The sequence below is a fragment of the Anarhichas minor genome, unplaced genomic scaffold, assembly GCF_050575085.1.
Source record: "Anarhichas minor isolate MPS153535 unplaced genomic scaffold, ASM5057508v1 ptg000026l, whole genome shotgun sequence".
Taxonomy (NCBI): domain Eukaryota; kingdom Metazoa; phylum Chordata; class Actinopteri; order Perciformes; family Anarhichadidae; genus Anarhichas; species Anarhichas minor.
In genome coordinates this window covers 9973225-9991080 of record NW_027466472.1, presented here as the reverse complement: position 1 = coordinate 9991080, position 17856 = coordinate 9973225, and the positions used below count along the sequence as shown (strand labels likewise).

Genomic DNA, 17856 nt, shown 5'->3' with positions numbered 1-17856 from the left:
TATCTGCAATACTAATGATACTCATATGAGCCTCAGCTGTACTTTGGTGCAAATCATCTAATGTTCCCATGCTAACAGGCTGAACTACAATTGATACATGTTGACAATGAGCTGAAGCATACAGGTTTAAATAAAAGAGTATTTTGCAGCAACTCACTTTAAGATGTTTGTCATAAAGGGTTTCACGTCCCTACAAATAACTTCTTGAATCACTGATTTGAAGAGCAGATGCGAAGGTGTGCCCTAATTTGTATGTCCATAAGGTTAGCAACAATCTGTACCAGTTTTGATGCAGTTTCTCAATATCATAATTATACCATAAATTTATATATCAAATTGAGAGGTAAATTGTTACTGTGCTCCAGATATTTTGTATCCATGACTACGTAGTATCTGCAGTGAGAAATCGAATCCATGTCTAAATGAACTGCAGAGGACAAAAGCTCCCTGTAAAGGGTGACGCCATCTGAGCATGTCTGCAAACAACTGATACCTTCTGCTCGGATGGATTAAACAGTAAACACTCATTCACTGGGACTTGAGTGATTGTAAACAAGACTGAACAGCAATGAGGAGCTTTTGTTGTTTCACACTAGGATTTGTCCTTCTTACAGATATGTGCTCATTGTTTGTGTTTATTTTTTTTAGTTGCAGTACAGTATTAACTTAGTTTGGTAGTTTATCTATTAACAGTGACACAAAATGCTGAGGATTTTTTGGGATTTTCTTATTTTCTTTTGCATAAAAATACGAATATACAGCAAAAAATTAACCTTAAAACTTGAACTATACTACTACTACTACTACTACTACTACTTTGTCATATCAGTATATCCTGTAGAGAAAAACTCTGTGCATACAACAGTGTTTATATAATTGGTTGCCTCCCACACTCTCTTCAATCATTTCTTCTATGTTTTCTAGTATCTTGTGTTTTCATCATCTAAATTGATAACAGACACGATGAGACGTACTCAAAGTCATTTAATTAGAAAACTGGCTGACGTTAGTGCTACAATAAACAGTAAAAACATCTCAACTCAAACATTTTATATCTTAGCCATCAGTCACACACTAAGGGGTGTCAACATCATTCCATCGACTTTGCATCAGACACAACAGGGTTCAAATGATTAAAAGTACCCTGTGGAGGTATGAATGTAAACCATCAGTTTTGCTCGCATTCAATCTGTCGAGGACATTACAGCAACATTTGCAAAATCCCTGCTATAATTTACATAGTTTATTCTGGGGATGCATGATATTCAAAGTTTTACAGATACACAATAATCAGAACTGCTAACTATTTTTCATCTTATTGTTACTCCTTCTGTCTACCAGCGGACTACCGTGTTTGTACTGTAGCTTTAATGCTTGATGTAGATGCAGACATCTAAAAATACTGTCTAATTAGAGAGCATCCTAATTCTTCAGCTAACACTCTTTCCAAGTGTTCACAGTCACTGAGGGAGCACAAATCAAGTGAAGGCAAGACTGCTCCCTTCAATCATCAAAACAGTCTTAGAAACACATCCGATTGCTTAAAATTGAGTTAGTAGTTTGTGCAATGACCTGACTCTTAAATGTGTTAAATATCAATGTATCTGATGTAATGTTTGTATAATGTGAGTAAATGTTAATGTTTAAATTATGTTACATTTTAACATCCACTAATGTGTGTAAACTCTAGAAATATTGTACAGCATGGATATACGTACAATACTAATGAATGATATGAATGATACTTTTAAGAAGGACAGCTTTTGAGGAGGAAATTTGAGTGACATGTTGGTTTTTTTCTTTGTAGTCCGGGCGGAAAAAGGTTACCACACTGAACAAACAAAAGCCACAAGTGTCACAAAAGATCTGCTTTTGAAAAAGGAAAACACAATTGGTCATGGCACAGAAGCAATACCTAGAATACACAACAGCACACTGCAGTGTCAGTGACTGCCACGTTTCCAGAGGTGGTCTTGTTTGACACCAAACCAATACCATTGTATGAGAGAACACAAATCCCAAAAGCATCGGCTAAAATTGCCTCAACGAGCGGTTTTGTTTCCAGCAATGGGCAAAACTTTCTCAAATCAACAAGAGATAATTCATCAGCTATGAGGATTCACACTGAATCAGAAATCCCTGTGATTTCTAATTATGACAAGGTCGTTTTCTCGTCCACACAAGCTGCATTTGAATCAATGATGAATGGCAACTCTGAGCCAGAGGCTTATTCGTTTGCAGAGGCAGTGAAAGCCTCTCTTTGGCTTCACACTCTGCTTGATAACAGGAATCAGAGAAACACTGACTCTATTACTCTCACATCTGCTGACAGAGCTAACACCGAGAGTTCCGATCCTATCTGCATCTCATTCTCATGTAATTGATAACCTGGCTGTGCTGCGTAATGACAATGATAACAAACGATGTCAAGGGAAGGATGATAAGGGGATTTCAAACCTGGGAGGAAATGAGTATCCGTTCGGTACAGTGCAATCCATATTCCAAAGCGATACAGCAGAAGACTCAGTGAGTGGAAACACCCTGACAAACTTGTGTTTGACCTGTCAAAAAGATCGAAGAGCGCTGTCCACGAAGAAATCTGTGGCTCTGCCTGCACTGTCACCTGTTGGCTCCTCAGACTCGCTTAGTGTAGAGAGGCTTGCTTTAGATTTCAGTCGATTTACAACTTCATTACCCGGTTTACATCGACAGTCAGTGGGAGAACAAGAAGAAAAGCTGAACAAAGACATCAGTCAGCCAAACATTACCAAACATTCTGGTTCTGGAGTGAGGGAACAACTGGTTAACAACCTGACATTTGGTACTTTATCCCGTAATAAAACTGTGAATCATAGTCAAAGCATTTTGAATAACTCTCAAATCAAATTTTTTCTCTCAGATACAGGAACGGTTGCATTTCACACACAGCATCTTGCTGAGATGTCATCAGCAACACAAAAAGACACAAAGAACCAACCGGGGCACACCTATTCCAGTGGAACTTTACTCACCGGGAGACCGATTTCAGCAACCAGAGAGCTTTATCGCTCATCAAAGGCACTCTATACTGTGAGGAAACAAGAGACGATTAGAAAAGAGATGAGCACCGGGGACCTACAGTCGAAACTTATATATTTCGGAAAGCATAACAAAAATGCATCCCACAGTCTCTCAGCAAACTTCAAAAATGTATTTGTCCAAAACCAACCTTTGGACGTCAGAAGTGAGTCAGTAAGCAATTCGTCTGACATCATTGAAGCTCCCCACAACATTCAGAAAAGTGTTCTTCCAGAAAGTAGTGATCGCAACGCTGCATCACCTCTAACTGCAAGTATGGGGTTGATTGATGCTCATAGCGCAATAGCTTCCTTCAGCCTTAGTAGGCCAAACACTTCTGTTGTCAAAGATCCTGATTCTTACTCTCTGACAGCAAGAGTTGATTCTTTGATCTCTGTGTTGAGGAGCCAAACAGCAGCTAAACCAAGCTCTATGACCAAAGAACCCATATTGACTTTGTTACTGAAGAATTCTGGCATCAACTTTACATCTGTAACCACAAGGAGCCGTCTGATGGACAAGCAGGGTTATCATACATTTAACAGTGTAAACAGCATTGTTAAACAGTATTTTGTTGAACCGTCAGGGCCAGCGAAGGAACAAGTCATGAAAGAACCACAAACTCCTTATTAAACCTATATAAACCTTAACAACAAGAAAAGTAGCTGTGCCTGTGAAGTTGTTTCTTTCCAAATCAAGACATGACTTTGATGATTACATGTCCACGCCGACTCGAACAACACTATCAAGCAATTCGTTCTCAGAGAGACTTACAAAGAGCAGACTTTTAGGAAGTCAATCAAAAATCACTCAGAAGAGGGTGTTTGATGTTGGCAATGATAACCATGTGGCAACAACATTGCAATCTTTTGTAGAATATAACAGGGATTCAATCAGGGATTCACTGAAAGTCCACAATCTGAAGCCAGGAAATAAAAATGAACAGGTCGTTGCAGAAGATGAGGACATCAAGACAGACGACAGGCAGCGCAAAGAAATGAAAGAAACAAAAAAAAAGAGATACTAAAGTTGCAGAAAGAAGAGGAGAGCAGGGATGTTGGAGATGCTGAAAAGCAGAGAGTGTCTTTGACAAAGGAAGCAGCAGAGGCTGGAAGAGAGGAAGCAGCCAGCAAGGAAGACATGAAACGTAACAGAGAAATTGGTAGAGAGGACATGACAAATGTTCCCCTTGGACCTACTACAAATTCTAATGAAGTTAACAGAGACAAAGGACACACTACTACAGACGTGTCTTCTTGCCACTGTCTGCTTAAACAGGTTGGAGCCCCTGAGAACAAGGGCATTCATCTGGGGAAAAATATTGCACAAATTGTGGAAATGCAAAATAAGCCATTTTCCTATGAAGTGACAAGCAATCAACTACAAGCAATCAACTACAAGCAATCACCACAACAATCAACTCTGAGATCCCAGAGTCAGAAACTATTAAGAATGAGATCTTTTCCCAAAGAGCCATACACACAGAATAAACCTTATCCGTCCTTCCACAAGGCAATGCTTACAAAGGACAGAGCTACGTCTTCACTTACTAAAGAAAGCACTCAGAGCAAAGTCATCGAGGCCATGTTTCCTATGACTGCCATACCAAAAATGGCCCCAAAACTCTCTCAAGCATTTGGAGTTAGCACTTCAAAATTTAGAGATACATGGAAGCCAACACTTTTCCCGCACAGCTGTGCAACTAAATCAGCTCACCCTGTACTAAAACGTATATGTAATAGGCTGTCACTCACTAATCCACCATTGGCAATCAAAGCGCAGTTCCTGAGAGCACAGCCCCACTTTGCAGTAAATACTCTCAGTGATTCAATTATTTACAGCATCTCTGATCATTGGCATAAATTTAGCATGTTGGTTTCGAAGACAAATTCACTTTTACAGACTACGAACGAGAGAGGGCAAGCAGAACACATTAAACCAGCATCTATATTTGATTCCAGTGCCAAGGACCCGATAGCTTGTCACGTGATTGAAAAAGTAAATACATCTACTTCAGTGAATCCTGCTCCGACCCAGCAGATGGATTATGACTCGTCTACCAGGCCACCCACGGCCGCGGCCATGTCATCTGTGGCCCACACCTCCATAGGCCAGTCTCACCAAAGGCAATCTGCCCCTCAGACAAGTCAGCCCGCCTCCTCCTCCTTTGACATGACTTCAGGCCAGCCATGCTCATTTAAACTGTCAGAGCACACAGACCATTCAGACGCTTTGCATGCCCCTGTTGATGATAACAAGCAGAGATCTGTGCAGAGCCTAATGACATCGATGAGGCCTAAAGCAAAGAACGATCAATTTCCTCTCAGCAGCATGTCACCGCTGCCAAATAGCATGCTGTTTGGAGATGATAGTTTACCTGGCCCCTATGGCATGACAGGACTAACAAGATCTGCCTCAGAAAAATAAATATTGAGGGCCAACGCCAACGCTAAAAATGCAAATAGTGTAAATGGCCATGCTGAGTCCTTGTTAGGTACTGCTGAGGAGACAAATCAAACTGAGGACAGAATGCAAAAGATGGTGACCTCGGGAGTAAAACATTCATATGTAGTCACAAAGCAAGGGAGCAAAAATGAAAGGAACAGTTCCTCTTTTACAGAACATTGGCAGGAGTAATCACCATACTACTAACAATAATTCAACTCTTTGTCTTTATTACAGACTGAGAAACTGGCAGTAGAAAACACTAATGAGGAGAACCACAATGACCTGTTCAATGTAGAAGGCGCTGATGATGCAAACAACACAGTGAAGATAACCCACGAGAACAATCATCTCTCACAGTTAGGAGCTGCTAATGAAACAAGCGCTCAGCCCATCACATCTGCAATTCAGACCACCCATACGATTGAGCAGGAATTAAATGAGGATTTTGTGCCTCCTACAAACAATTGTGCTGTGCCTGTGTTTGACACAAATGATCGAACTAGCACCCCTGCACTCGTTGGGTCAGAGAATCTGCACGGAATACCACAAATGCAGGCTAATGATGTGACTAACAACGCTATTTCTGATATGAAGCATCATACAGCGACAACTAAAAAGCAACATGATCTGTCCTCAATGCGTGGTGCTCCCCCTGTTCCACACATTCATTTTGGAAGTGACCTTAAGGTCCCCAATATATCAACACAGCAGATTGCTGAACGGATAATGAATGTTCCTTCTGAATTTCCGACAACCACTAAAACCAATGATTTTGTGTCTCTGGCACCATCTGCTAGTGCCGACGGTGTTAGTGTCTCTACGAAAGCTCAATTGGCGCTGACTACTGCTAAGATCGCGCAAGTTGTTATTGAAAAGTCATCGGAGGCTGCACAAGCAGAGAGTATGGTACAGTCCAACAGTCATATTGAGCCTTTGCCACTGAGAGAGCCTCTCGCAACTGCCACTACTGGCAAACTCCCCCCTGCTGTGAAGAGAAGAAACACAGCAGAAACACAGAGTGTGGAGCAGTCTGAGCATGACATTTTTGTACAGGGGATCGAACAAAACCAGCATGCCCCACTTGGTATGATCACGGTAACACATCCTATCAATGACCTGGGACAGAGTCTCCAAGCAGGTTTGTTAAAAGCTGCCCGCAGAGCTGGAGAGGCGCATGACACAACATCTACTATGGTTAAAAGAGTTGAATATTCATCTAAAGACATCGAAACAACACAGACAAAAGGTAATGCTTTAGAAGCCAAACATCCTCTACATGAGATAACTCCTACAGTTAATACACTGGACAGAGCAGACCAATACGAGACCTCAATAAGTCAAGTGATACTTGGAGCTACGGGGCTCTTGCCTACAGAAATTAGTAATAAAACCAGCTGTAGGACAATTGGCTGCGTTAAGTCAGACGAGACAAATGAAACAACAATTGGAGCAGATGAGATTGATCATACTGCTCGAGAGAAAATGTATAAAACACAGGAGGACATCGTTTTGATGAAATGCACACTCCTGACACACAACCAGAAAATGGCAACTGTTGCACTGACCGTCCTGTACCTGTCCTGGAAAAGGCTCTGATCATGACCAAGCCACTGTCGATGACAGTACAACAAATAATGCCAAGAGCATGACAGATGAAACTTCAACAAGAACATGGAGATGTACTTGTTGAAACTGATCATTTGGAGAGAAGTGGGGAATTTGAGCTGGCTCAGAGAAAACAACACAAAGGCACTCTCACAGACAGACCTCTAATGCTCAGGAGGCTGTTGCAACAGAGGTCACTTTATCTGAACCTGAAGCAACTACTGCGCAGACCACTGTAAAGACTACTGAGCGGACACTGCTCACTGAAAAAAAGATAAAAACACAATTAAATCGAAGAGCAGCCAAAGCTGAGATATTTGAGGCACGAAATGCCACCGGGTCAGCGCAGGCTGTGGCTAAAGGAGGGACTGTAGTACAAGAGTCTGGGAGCAGGCTATTACTGCCAGAGCCAGAGTCTGAGTCAGAGCTGTCAGGCCTCGAAGAGAAGGACCTCACCTCGTCTGAACCTCTCTGGGTAATCTTATTGTTCTGCTATTATCTGTTAATCATGGGTTAACAAATTAAAGAACTATACAGGTGATTTTGCATGAGTTATTAAGTAGATAATCCATCACAGCGAAATGCTTTATATGTTCCCTAAATTAATATTGTCACATGGTAATGGAGTTTTTAGCAGGCACGGTTCTCAAAACGCTTTCTGATGATTCATTTAGGCCACTCCTAAATCCAATATTTGGAAGTAATAGCATTGCCGTCGTGAGTTATGGCAGTGTATCTCAATTTTGGGTACTAGCACCCCTTGGGGTACTTTACAGTACTGCAGGTCCGAAGTACGTGAGATAATGTTAATGTAAAATGTTAAATATCATTCCTGCATGGTTCCTAAAATAATTATACCATCAATCCAATAAAAATCAAAGGTTTATTTTAGTGTTACATCCCTTTTTCAACGCAATCATTAACTTCCATAAACTGTCAACTGCCGCAAAAAATGCATTTTTTTTTAGGTTAGGGGGTACTTGAAACAAATATTTCAAAAGGGGTACATTATTGAAAAAGGTTTGAGTTTCTTAAAATAATACCTGCTGAACTTTGACAAATGACACAGCATTGAAACCATTCAGTGTGATGGATTTACGTAGCTCATGCAAGTTTCAGGTCTCTAATCACGTAAGTGATTAGTAATGTGCTGTTCTTTCGTTAAGATCTTTGTTAGGTGAATGGACAAACAGTACACACCATTGTTTCCTTTTGCAAATTGCAATGATATGAATCTGTTGCCAGGGTAACAGAAGTTTCAGATGACCTGTGTGGCACTGGGAACTACACAGCAGAGATGAGTCTGAACCTGGGGAGAGGTGTGGAGCCTGGTGATGCTGTGCCTGCCGTGGCAAACCTCACAGTGGTTATCAACCTGAAAACAAACAACAGTTGGATAAACCTTGAGGTCACCTCCTGTTGCCTGTCGCCAACCATCCAGCCCGACCATACTTACTCCACCTGCTGCCTTTTCTTCAGGTACACAGGGAAGTTTTGAAAATAGTAAAAAAAAAAGACAGTGACTGGGAATGTATTTTGTTGTTTCACTGTTAAGATATAGGAAGGGTTTGCTGTGTTTTCATTTCAAGGTAAAAAGACTCAATTCAGGGAAAATAATACAAGGAAAAGTGGCTCAAAAAATTGTAGTATAAAAACTAAATATAGACAAGCAGACACAGCAAATACAGGATGGTCACAGTGGGGAATTTACAGTACAGTTCCTGATGTATGAGCAGCCATCTGGGCTGCATTTCACAAAGAGAAAAGTAAGCACCCAGTCTTTCATCCTTGGCTTTTTATTTTATTTCATATGCTGCCTTATGTTGTAGAAATTGTTGGTTTTCAAAATAATTTTAGAAACATATAATAGAGATGCATCCATGAACAATGCGACTTTTCATCCTCTGTAATAGTCTTAACTGAACCTGGCAAGACTGCCATTTATTACAAACGTGTTTAATAGAGAATACGTGTCATTATAATTCAAACCGGGGACTTGCAAGTTCACTTTTGAGAGCTGAATATTCTCTGCTTAGTAAACAGAGGACTGCTATAGGTTGATGGCGTTATCTCCCTGAGCCAGCATCACTCATGTAGATAGAAGTTCAGTGTGCTCCTGCACACTTAGAGAGGCAGCAAATGCATGTAAAATATGTTAAAAACTGAATAGGCTGGCTGTTTGAATTTCACTGCGTATATCTGAACAGAACACTTGTTAGAAAATGTCAACACCTGGGACAAATCTTTGGTGGAAGGATGAGAAAAACTTCAAACATTCAACGCCATCCTGAAATCCTGCAAGTAAACTAACCATCAGCATACTGGTGAATACATTATAGATAATAATGCTGAATATAAATACATAACATATTCACATTATGCAGCATGAGTAATGATACTAATCTGACAGCAACATTACGTGAAAGCTGAACTTTACCTAATATGATTTCTTTTCTCAAAAGCTTTCATCTCAATTCAATAAAAAGCTGGCAAGATGTTTTTTTTTCTTCTATTTTCATGGTTATTGATCAATACAAATATAATGGCTTGTGGCAGCTGTATGGAGACGTTTTCCCTTCAGGATATTCACATTTTTTCTATTTTGCTAAGAAATTTCACGATGCTAAGGTTATGCTGTGTGTATGTGTTGGTGCCTCAGGTTAGCGGCAGAGCCAGCGGGGATCATACTGCTGCCCAGTGCCCTGTCAACCAGTGCCAGCTTCACCATCAGTCTCTTCCAAATGATTAATTACTCAGTAGTGTACCTACGCTGTGATCTCAGTGTCTGCTTGAGGAACCGCTCTGACTGTGAAAGGGTAAGTCTGCAGTGGGTGCACGGTGGAATGAATGCAAGAGGATGAGAGAATGAGCGGCTCAGAGCGATTTGAATTTAGTGACACGGGGTGCGACACTGAGAAAACAGGGAGACAGACGAGGATGTAAATAGCTGTGGAGACGAGCAGGAAGGTAGAGCAAGGTAAGTGAGCAAAGGGAGAGGAAGTGAATACAAGGCTGAATACTATAGAAGAACTAAGAGAGGAAGGAATATTTGCAAGAAAGAGGATAAATAATTTCCCTGAATTAGAAGTGGAAAGGAAGAGAGTGGTGTGGTTATAATATCCTGCCATAGGTTTATGAAGCACTTTTTAGATGTGACAACAGTGAGATGTACTGACTGACACTGAGGCTGACAGCCTGAAACATCTATCATGTTATTATGCAATCTGAGGGTCAGATAAGGTCACAGAATACACTTGCAGAGCAGCAGAGGACGGACAGTCTCCTGCTGTTCTGGAAACGAGGTCTCTGATTTAATGAGAAGAAGGGAATCACCTGCCAGTACACATTAGAGGGCAGAGGTGAAACAGAGGTTAAACTCTGGAGATTAATTTGGATGTCTGCCTTCGTAGAGCTCTTCTACAGCTCTCTGCAGATTGTTTCTGTAATGCATCCTCATGTTTTCTAGTATTGCAAAGTTATCTTTTCTTCTTTCTTTTTTCCTCGTTTCTCAAAATGGTGTTTCTTTCTTGGCACTTGATGTCAGGCTGCATATTTTTCCTGAAATATTTTTTTTTTAACATAAGATTATATCTCAACTACCTTGTTTGCACTGCTCCAACTCTGAGTGGGCTGTTGCTTTCAAGCTTAAATCCTATTTCCAGATGTCTATTTTAAATAATGTTTCTCCCCCTGCCCTTTTATCCAAATAAAAAATACCACAAAGGAAAACGTTTTTAGACATGTTTATCAGAGAGGTGCACCTGTACTATTTAAATTACTATTCCTGAGCATTGTTTCCATTATTTTTGATGATAAACAGGAACAGCATCCTTCTTCAAAATAAATGAATTACCTGTGAGCGATAATTTTTCATACTCACATGTTACACATTTCTCTTCTCTTTTTACAGCAGTGCTTTCAGCAGAGGAGTGCATTTCCCTGAGAGGATCCAGAGGTTATTGTTACTGATCTCAGGAATCGCATATCCTTTGGTCCCATGTTGAAAGAAGTGAAGAATTCTACGTTCCCAGAGAATATAGGTAATTATTAGCTGTGCCTTAAAACAAAAACAATCAATCTGCAACCTGCAAGACAGGAAATGAGCAATGACCATGCCATTTATACATAGCATTTAGACATATAAGTATGGAAATATACATGGATCTCCATGATTTTGTAAGGAAAGCTACTCTTGTGCATATGCACATCTTTTCTGTCCAGGTGCTAAGTCAAAAAAGTGAATACTTAATTTTTTCACAAAGACTCACATTACATGTAGAATTCTCCCTTTTAAACACATTTGTATTCCTCTGCGCCTGTGACAAACGTGACTGGAGGCATTATGTTATCAGGTTGTCCCTCCATCCATTCTCCTGAATGCCATATCTCAGGAATGCATGCAGGGAATTTCTTTAAATTTGGCCCAAACGTCCACTTAAACCCAAAGTTGAACTGATTAGAATTTGGTGGTCAACACATAATTCAACAATTCAAATTCTAATTGTGTTAACTGCAACATGACTGGTTGGCGGCGGCATACAACCATGAGGTGGTAATTATATTTCTATTTAGAAAGAATACAATGTTTGGAGCGCAGAGTTTTGAGTTTTTTTACTTTTGGGTCCAAATGTTACACTCTTTCTGAGTGTAATAATGTCAAAAATGAAATGGAAGATTCTACAATCTTGGAAGTCCTTGTAAAACAGAAAGAAGCACTAACAAAGACATTTGTAATTCATTGGAGCCAGGGTGACGGTGGATGGAAAATAGGGAGTTTTTCTCCCCAAGGATAGTGCATAGACAAATCTATACCCTCATCATGCCAGATGATTTCTCCATTTGATTTTCGGACCCGTCCGAGCGGGACCTGGTTCTGGTCATTCTCAGCCTGGCGGTTGGCTCCTCTCTTGTCACAGGGACGCTGCTGCTGGTATGGCTGGCCTACCGTCGCCGAGCAATCTGGCTGCTCCACTCGGCGGCTCCACCTCGATTATGCTGTGACCGTCTGCACCCAGGAGGTGGCTTGATCCTACCGTGACCAAGGAGGAACCACTGACAATTACACTGATCACGTCTTCACCAAAATAGCTACCGACAATTACATTAGTCGACAGACAGTGGAGCAGTCAATCATATTAACCGTAGAGCGGAGGCGGCCGGTTATATCAGCCCGGTACAGGCCAGACTAGACGACAAGGAGCAATCCAATTCACACCTCCTCTCATAGGTGACACAGCTGTTGCAGTCAAATTTCACACTTAACCACGAGCAGTCCATTATCATTCACTGAAAATAAACCCCATCTCCAAATAGAACAGCTGCTCTGATCCCTTTATTTTCCCTCAGTGGCAACAAATCAATACTCTTTGTATTCCAGTTTGAGATTGATAGCTCGTTAATACTGGTTTAATATAATGTATGCATTCATGGCTCGACAGTTATATTGAGCCTCTGTGATCGAATGTTGAGGGAAAATGTCTTTCATTGGATTTGAGAAAATTCAAGCTCTTTCATTATCGCAAGAAAACGCACACAAGCTCTTTGCAATGTTGATTTTCTTTTCAAATCTCCAATCAAAATGCATCAATATAGTAATATGATATAGCAAATAATGTAAAAATGGTTAATCATTATCCACCATTGAACAATTGACTGACTATAGTGTATAGCAATTTGTCTACTGAGAAACAAGTTGTGTTCTGTCTCTGAGGAATTAATGCTCATTATCGACTTGGACTTTAATTCGTGCTCTGAATCTCTGACTTGGATCTTTATTCATTACAATTCAATAATATATAACGGGTGAAATGTCTATTTCTATTATAAAATCATACTCCATATTTTTAAGTGAAAGAACATTATTTACATATTACAATATTTTACAATAATATTCGTCATGTGTGTAGGTGCACAGCAATGCAGTTGAGCTAAATGCACTTCCAATAGAGGTTGAAGGCAGCAGTCAGCCAGTTGGTAGCAACTGGGAACAGAGTCTCGGGCAACAAATTCAGTGATAAGGATTGCCAATCAGAAAACAACCGGATTTTATAAATACGAGTTAGACTGAAGGTGTTGTAAAATTGAATTTGGCTTAGGAAACCCTCTCTCTCCACGTCTTTACCACGTCTGAATAAGGGGTGTACCAACAATTGATTTCCCAAGACACATGAATGCCTTACAGGGGAGACTGTCTGAAAATGTTTGCCTTCATCCCCACATCTAACTGATTATCGTGTGTCTTCCATCTCTATGATTGCAAGCTTCTCGCCCCGCATTTGAGTGTGCATGTGAGTTCAGCTATAGACAGTTTTTCCTCCCTGTTTCTAGGAAACTCGTCCTTTTCTAGCATATCACGACCCAAATATATCAAATCAGTTACATTGTGCTTCATGCACATGTAGAAACAAAGTATCACTAGCAGTGAAAGACAGTAGTTATACCAGTGGGAGCTACAACACATTCATCAATCTAGTAAATTAAACCACAAGAATAAAAGTAAATCTTAAAATACATCAGCAAGTGGCCCAACAGTAAATCAATAGTTACTTAGAATATTATGCAACACATAAGCTTTAGACAGCTTGTGTGATGGCTTGCTTGGTTAGAAACACTGTAAACACAAAGAAAAACTTCATTGCAACTATATCAAAGGGTACCTACAGGTAATATAATAGGGCATTTGGGAGTAGATAAAAGATGCATCTTGTTTGCTTGGTCACAGATCTAATCACAAGACTCGATGTAACAATGTTCTTAACTGCTATAGCACTGTGCAAGCAACTACTGGTGAAAGACTATTGATTCAGAGATGTTTTACATCATCACCATAGAAAACAATGAATCTACATTAAATCAAAAATAAATACAGAAAGTACATCTCAAAAAGGGAATCAAAACATACTGCAGTATAATTAGTGAGGTTTACATTAAATATGTTTCATAATTAGATGATTTAAACAGCGCGCCAAAGAGGAATGTATCAAATTACAATCTCTTCCTTTCAGCAAAATCCTACACACCCTGCACCTACACCGACTGTCATGATTCACCAAGTTCCTGCTCTCGCTCGTACCTTGCATGTTTAAAATTCAGCGGCAATACGAGTGGTTAAATATCTGCACTAGATAAAGATTTGATTAAAACACATGCAATGCTCTTGAGAGATACACAGGAATCAATTAATGTTCTAGTCCGAAACACATTGCTTGCATATACGTCAGTGTTCAACCCATTCACCTCAGCGCCCTTTACTCTTTCATTTTGATTGATTATGTTTAGCACCTTCGATGCTCACAGAATATGGATCAGAGGCATTGGAGTTAAGCTTGTTAGTTATTAGAGGACATGAGGGGCAATGGAAAAGCCTTTTGCTTCTGCCAGTCATCTTAAACAGTGTGGTGGAGCCTGCTAATGCAATTTGCTGAGCTGTGAGATGTGGGTTCCTTCAATGAAGGCAGACTTCTCCCCTCAGGTAGCCTATCAGGAATCGGATCACGAGCGGCTGGTTTTCTTTGAAACATCAATCCATGAGTCTGTCCTAAATAATAGTGTGGGTTAACGAAGCATGCAACTAGGGCTGTCAGAGAATGTTAAATTCATCTATTATCGGGGTTACTGTGTTTGGGAGAACATCGTGTTGCAAGGAGTTGATGCCTGAAGAAATCTAAAGAGTATATGACCAAATAAAAACAACAGACACAGTGCAGTATTCGATGTACTGTCTATGTATGACAATAACGTTTTAAGTTTTAATGCTGCGGTGTAAAGCCTGTGTGGAGGAAAGTATAAAAAAATAAAAAAAGACTATATGTTAATGATGATACTCACGTGTTTAAGATTCTTCTCAGGTCTTCTCCAATATCAACTAAAAAAACGTGTAACAGCCCACCATAATGATCCACGCCACCATAATAATCCATAGTGTATTAGTGTGCGCTGCAATATAATGAATCTGTAATCACATTAAATCTCACAATAATGTGTTTACAGAGTTTTCCATCTCGGCCATGGGACATGTCTAAATGCAAATCGTGCTACCATAGCCCTGCAGGGTGAGCCAGCAGAGTTAAAAGGGGGTGGGGAGGATTCTATTGAAGTGTAAATATGAATAAAAGCTCCTAAATGTCTGTTTTAAACGAAAGCCTGATCAAAAAGCCATTTTGGGGCACTGAAGAAGAGAAGATATGACTGCAGAATGCTGATCTAGCTGCTCTCTAATGAGACACAAAGACCAAAATCCTAATGCATGACCATAAGCAGCGTTTTAGAAATAAAGAGGTCCAAAAACTGAGCTTATAGCAAAACCTAAACCTAACTTTCCTTTTGGAAGGTAATGTTGTTCAGAAAGGCAGAAGTCGTTCCGAGTTACATGAAAGAAACAGACAACTAGTGTCCTTGTATGGGAATTAAATAGATTGCGTGTCGTGACTATTTCATGAAAGGGAAAGTTAAACTTACTAGCAGGCGTCACGGGCCGCTGTTAATGTACAAGACCGTATTGTTCAGATGATGTCTGTCTGGGGATCAGTTGCCTCTTCAAGTTGTTGACATAATCAAAAACCACCATGTTGAGTGAAGATTTTGTAGATCTCCCATTTACTACATCTCCACTTACTCACACAAACACGCACACAAGCAATGACGACGACCGGATGAGCAAGTCGGTAACTTTGGCGTTGTACAATATTTGTGCTGCACGAGTTATTTTTAGTCATAGAATGCTGTGGTCCGGGCCTCGGTGACCTCAATAGTGGGTACGGCCATGTCCTCATGAATCACATTTACTTTACATTTACAGTTTACACAAGCTAGAGAAAGACAGAGCCAACGAAAGATGGACAGCTGCCTGCTGAGAGTTGCACACCATTGTGAGTTTGTGGTGGAGATTTGCGTCATGCTCTCAGCAGGGACCATATTGAGTTTAAATGTGCTATCTGTTAGGAATGAAGAAACCCAAGGGAGATGGCCCAAATATGTATTTGACTGCCAAAGCTATTGGCCCACAGGAACAATTTATATAAATGTGTGTGTGGGTGGGGGGGTGGTCTAAAAATGTACTTATCTGAGTTCATCTCTTTCTTTACCATCGCAGCAAAACACCTCATGTCCCCAGATACATTCAGCTGTAAAGGGTGTTGAGTGGAGAGCCTTTAACAGAAAACAGCAGGTGGGAATAAGAAGGGAGGTTGTAGAGGACATCTTTGTTTCCTCATCTTCTTAAATGGGCTTAATATTACTGTAATCCTCTCACATAAGCCAGGCAGTTTAATTATTTTTTTCAAATAACACCCTGCTTTAATGATAAAAAAAAAAGGAAATCTGTGATATTCGGGTCTAAGTTAGGGGACACATGTCATGACACATTGGCAATTGAAATGGGCGCAGCTTACACATCGAAGTCCTCACACCATCAGCAAATTCAGGTTGCAGCTATGCTAAATTTACAATTCAGAGAATGACGCAATATTTAATTCTTAACTGCAAATAATTATTCTGAACACAGAGACAAGAGAATTGATTCCCATTATGTTTTCTGTTGAAAACAATAAACTTCCACACACACACACACACACACACACACACACACACACACACACACACACACACACACACACACACACACTGGTTAGAAAGCTTTTTAAAGTCAAACTCTTTTTACTGAGGACATGCAGGACATAACAAATGTACAGAGTAGTGCAGTCATCAGAGAGACATGAGAAACAGGCAAGATTATATAATAACAGTAGCTGGCACCATTGCCGACATACAAGTAAAACAAAACAATGGATGTATTATACTGTGTATTCGAGCAAAAAAACAATCTCTCTCCAGTCTCTGCCAGTGAGATACACTGATATCTTTCTGCCACGCCAAGGAATTGTGGTGGAAGAGTGAGCAGTGTGTTATGTAGTGAATCTACACTCAATAATTAAGCATTGAGTCTGGAATGCATTTTAAAAAGGGACCTATACTATCAGGACTAGCATAGGTCCTATTAAATGAAGTATCACATTTTCTAAAGTTTCATGCGGGACATAATGTCTGCCGACCATTATGTGGAACCACAAGGGAAATAAAGGATACATACGTCGTTGTTCCTGGTTACCCCAAACAGACTAACCAGCATTTGGTTCCAATTTGATATTGAACACTTGAGATAGAGTGCTAAGGATCTCCATCCAATACTCGCGCAGGTTGGTGTGCAAATAACCACAACATGTGAATAAGTAAGCCATTGGCACTTTTGCATTTGTCATAAAACCAATTATATATGGAAAGACCCAAATTAAGTATTGTGTGCTTGTAAATATTTGCAATAATTTGTAGATGTAGCCTAACAAGAAAACAGTGCAAAAATACCCACGTATGGGCGGATAAATTAAGATGTCAGTTAACATACGGCGCACAACGTGCAAAAAGGTAGGACTAAAACCTGTCATCCAATGGGTCCAAAGTCTCTAAACAGTGCCATTGTGGACATTTTGTTGACCTGCTGAGGCTGCCGATGTACTTGTGTGCTTACTCAACTGAGCTAATCCACTTTCTGGCTTCACTGGACAGGGTAAAACAGAGTTGATAGAGCAGAGAAGGCTTTAGCCCCAGCATATGCGGTTTTGCCATGAAGTCCTTGTATTCAAATGGCAGTAGTCCTCCAAAACACAAATTGTTTTCCTCTCGCCTATTCCTCTCCAATTAGGAGATTCTAACTTTAATCTAGCTGTGTCGCCCCAAGATCCTCGACTCGAT

At 40.3% G+C, this 17856-nt stretch overlaps 1 protein-coding gene across 1 annotated transcript; it reads left to right on the top strand.

Moving 5' to 3' along the window:
* Positions 1 to 2738: 2738 nt before the first annotated feature.
* On the top strand, positions 2739 to 14932 carry LOC142959628 (uncharacterized). Its single transcript, XM_076101000.1, has 5 exons — positions 2739 to 7585; positions 8356 to 8589; positions 9770 to 9926; positions 11021 to 11150; positions 12027 to 14932. Exons 2-4 carry the CDS (start codon positions 8408 to 8410, stop codon positions 11051 to 11053), a joined length of 372 nt encoding a protein of 123 aa, XP_075957115.1. The 5' UTR covers positions 2739 to 7585; positions 8356 to 8407; the 3' UTR covers positions 11054 to 11150; positions 12027 to 14932.
* The last annotated feature ends 2924 nt before the right edge of the window (positions 14933 to 17856 follow it).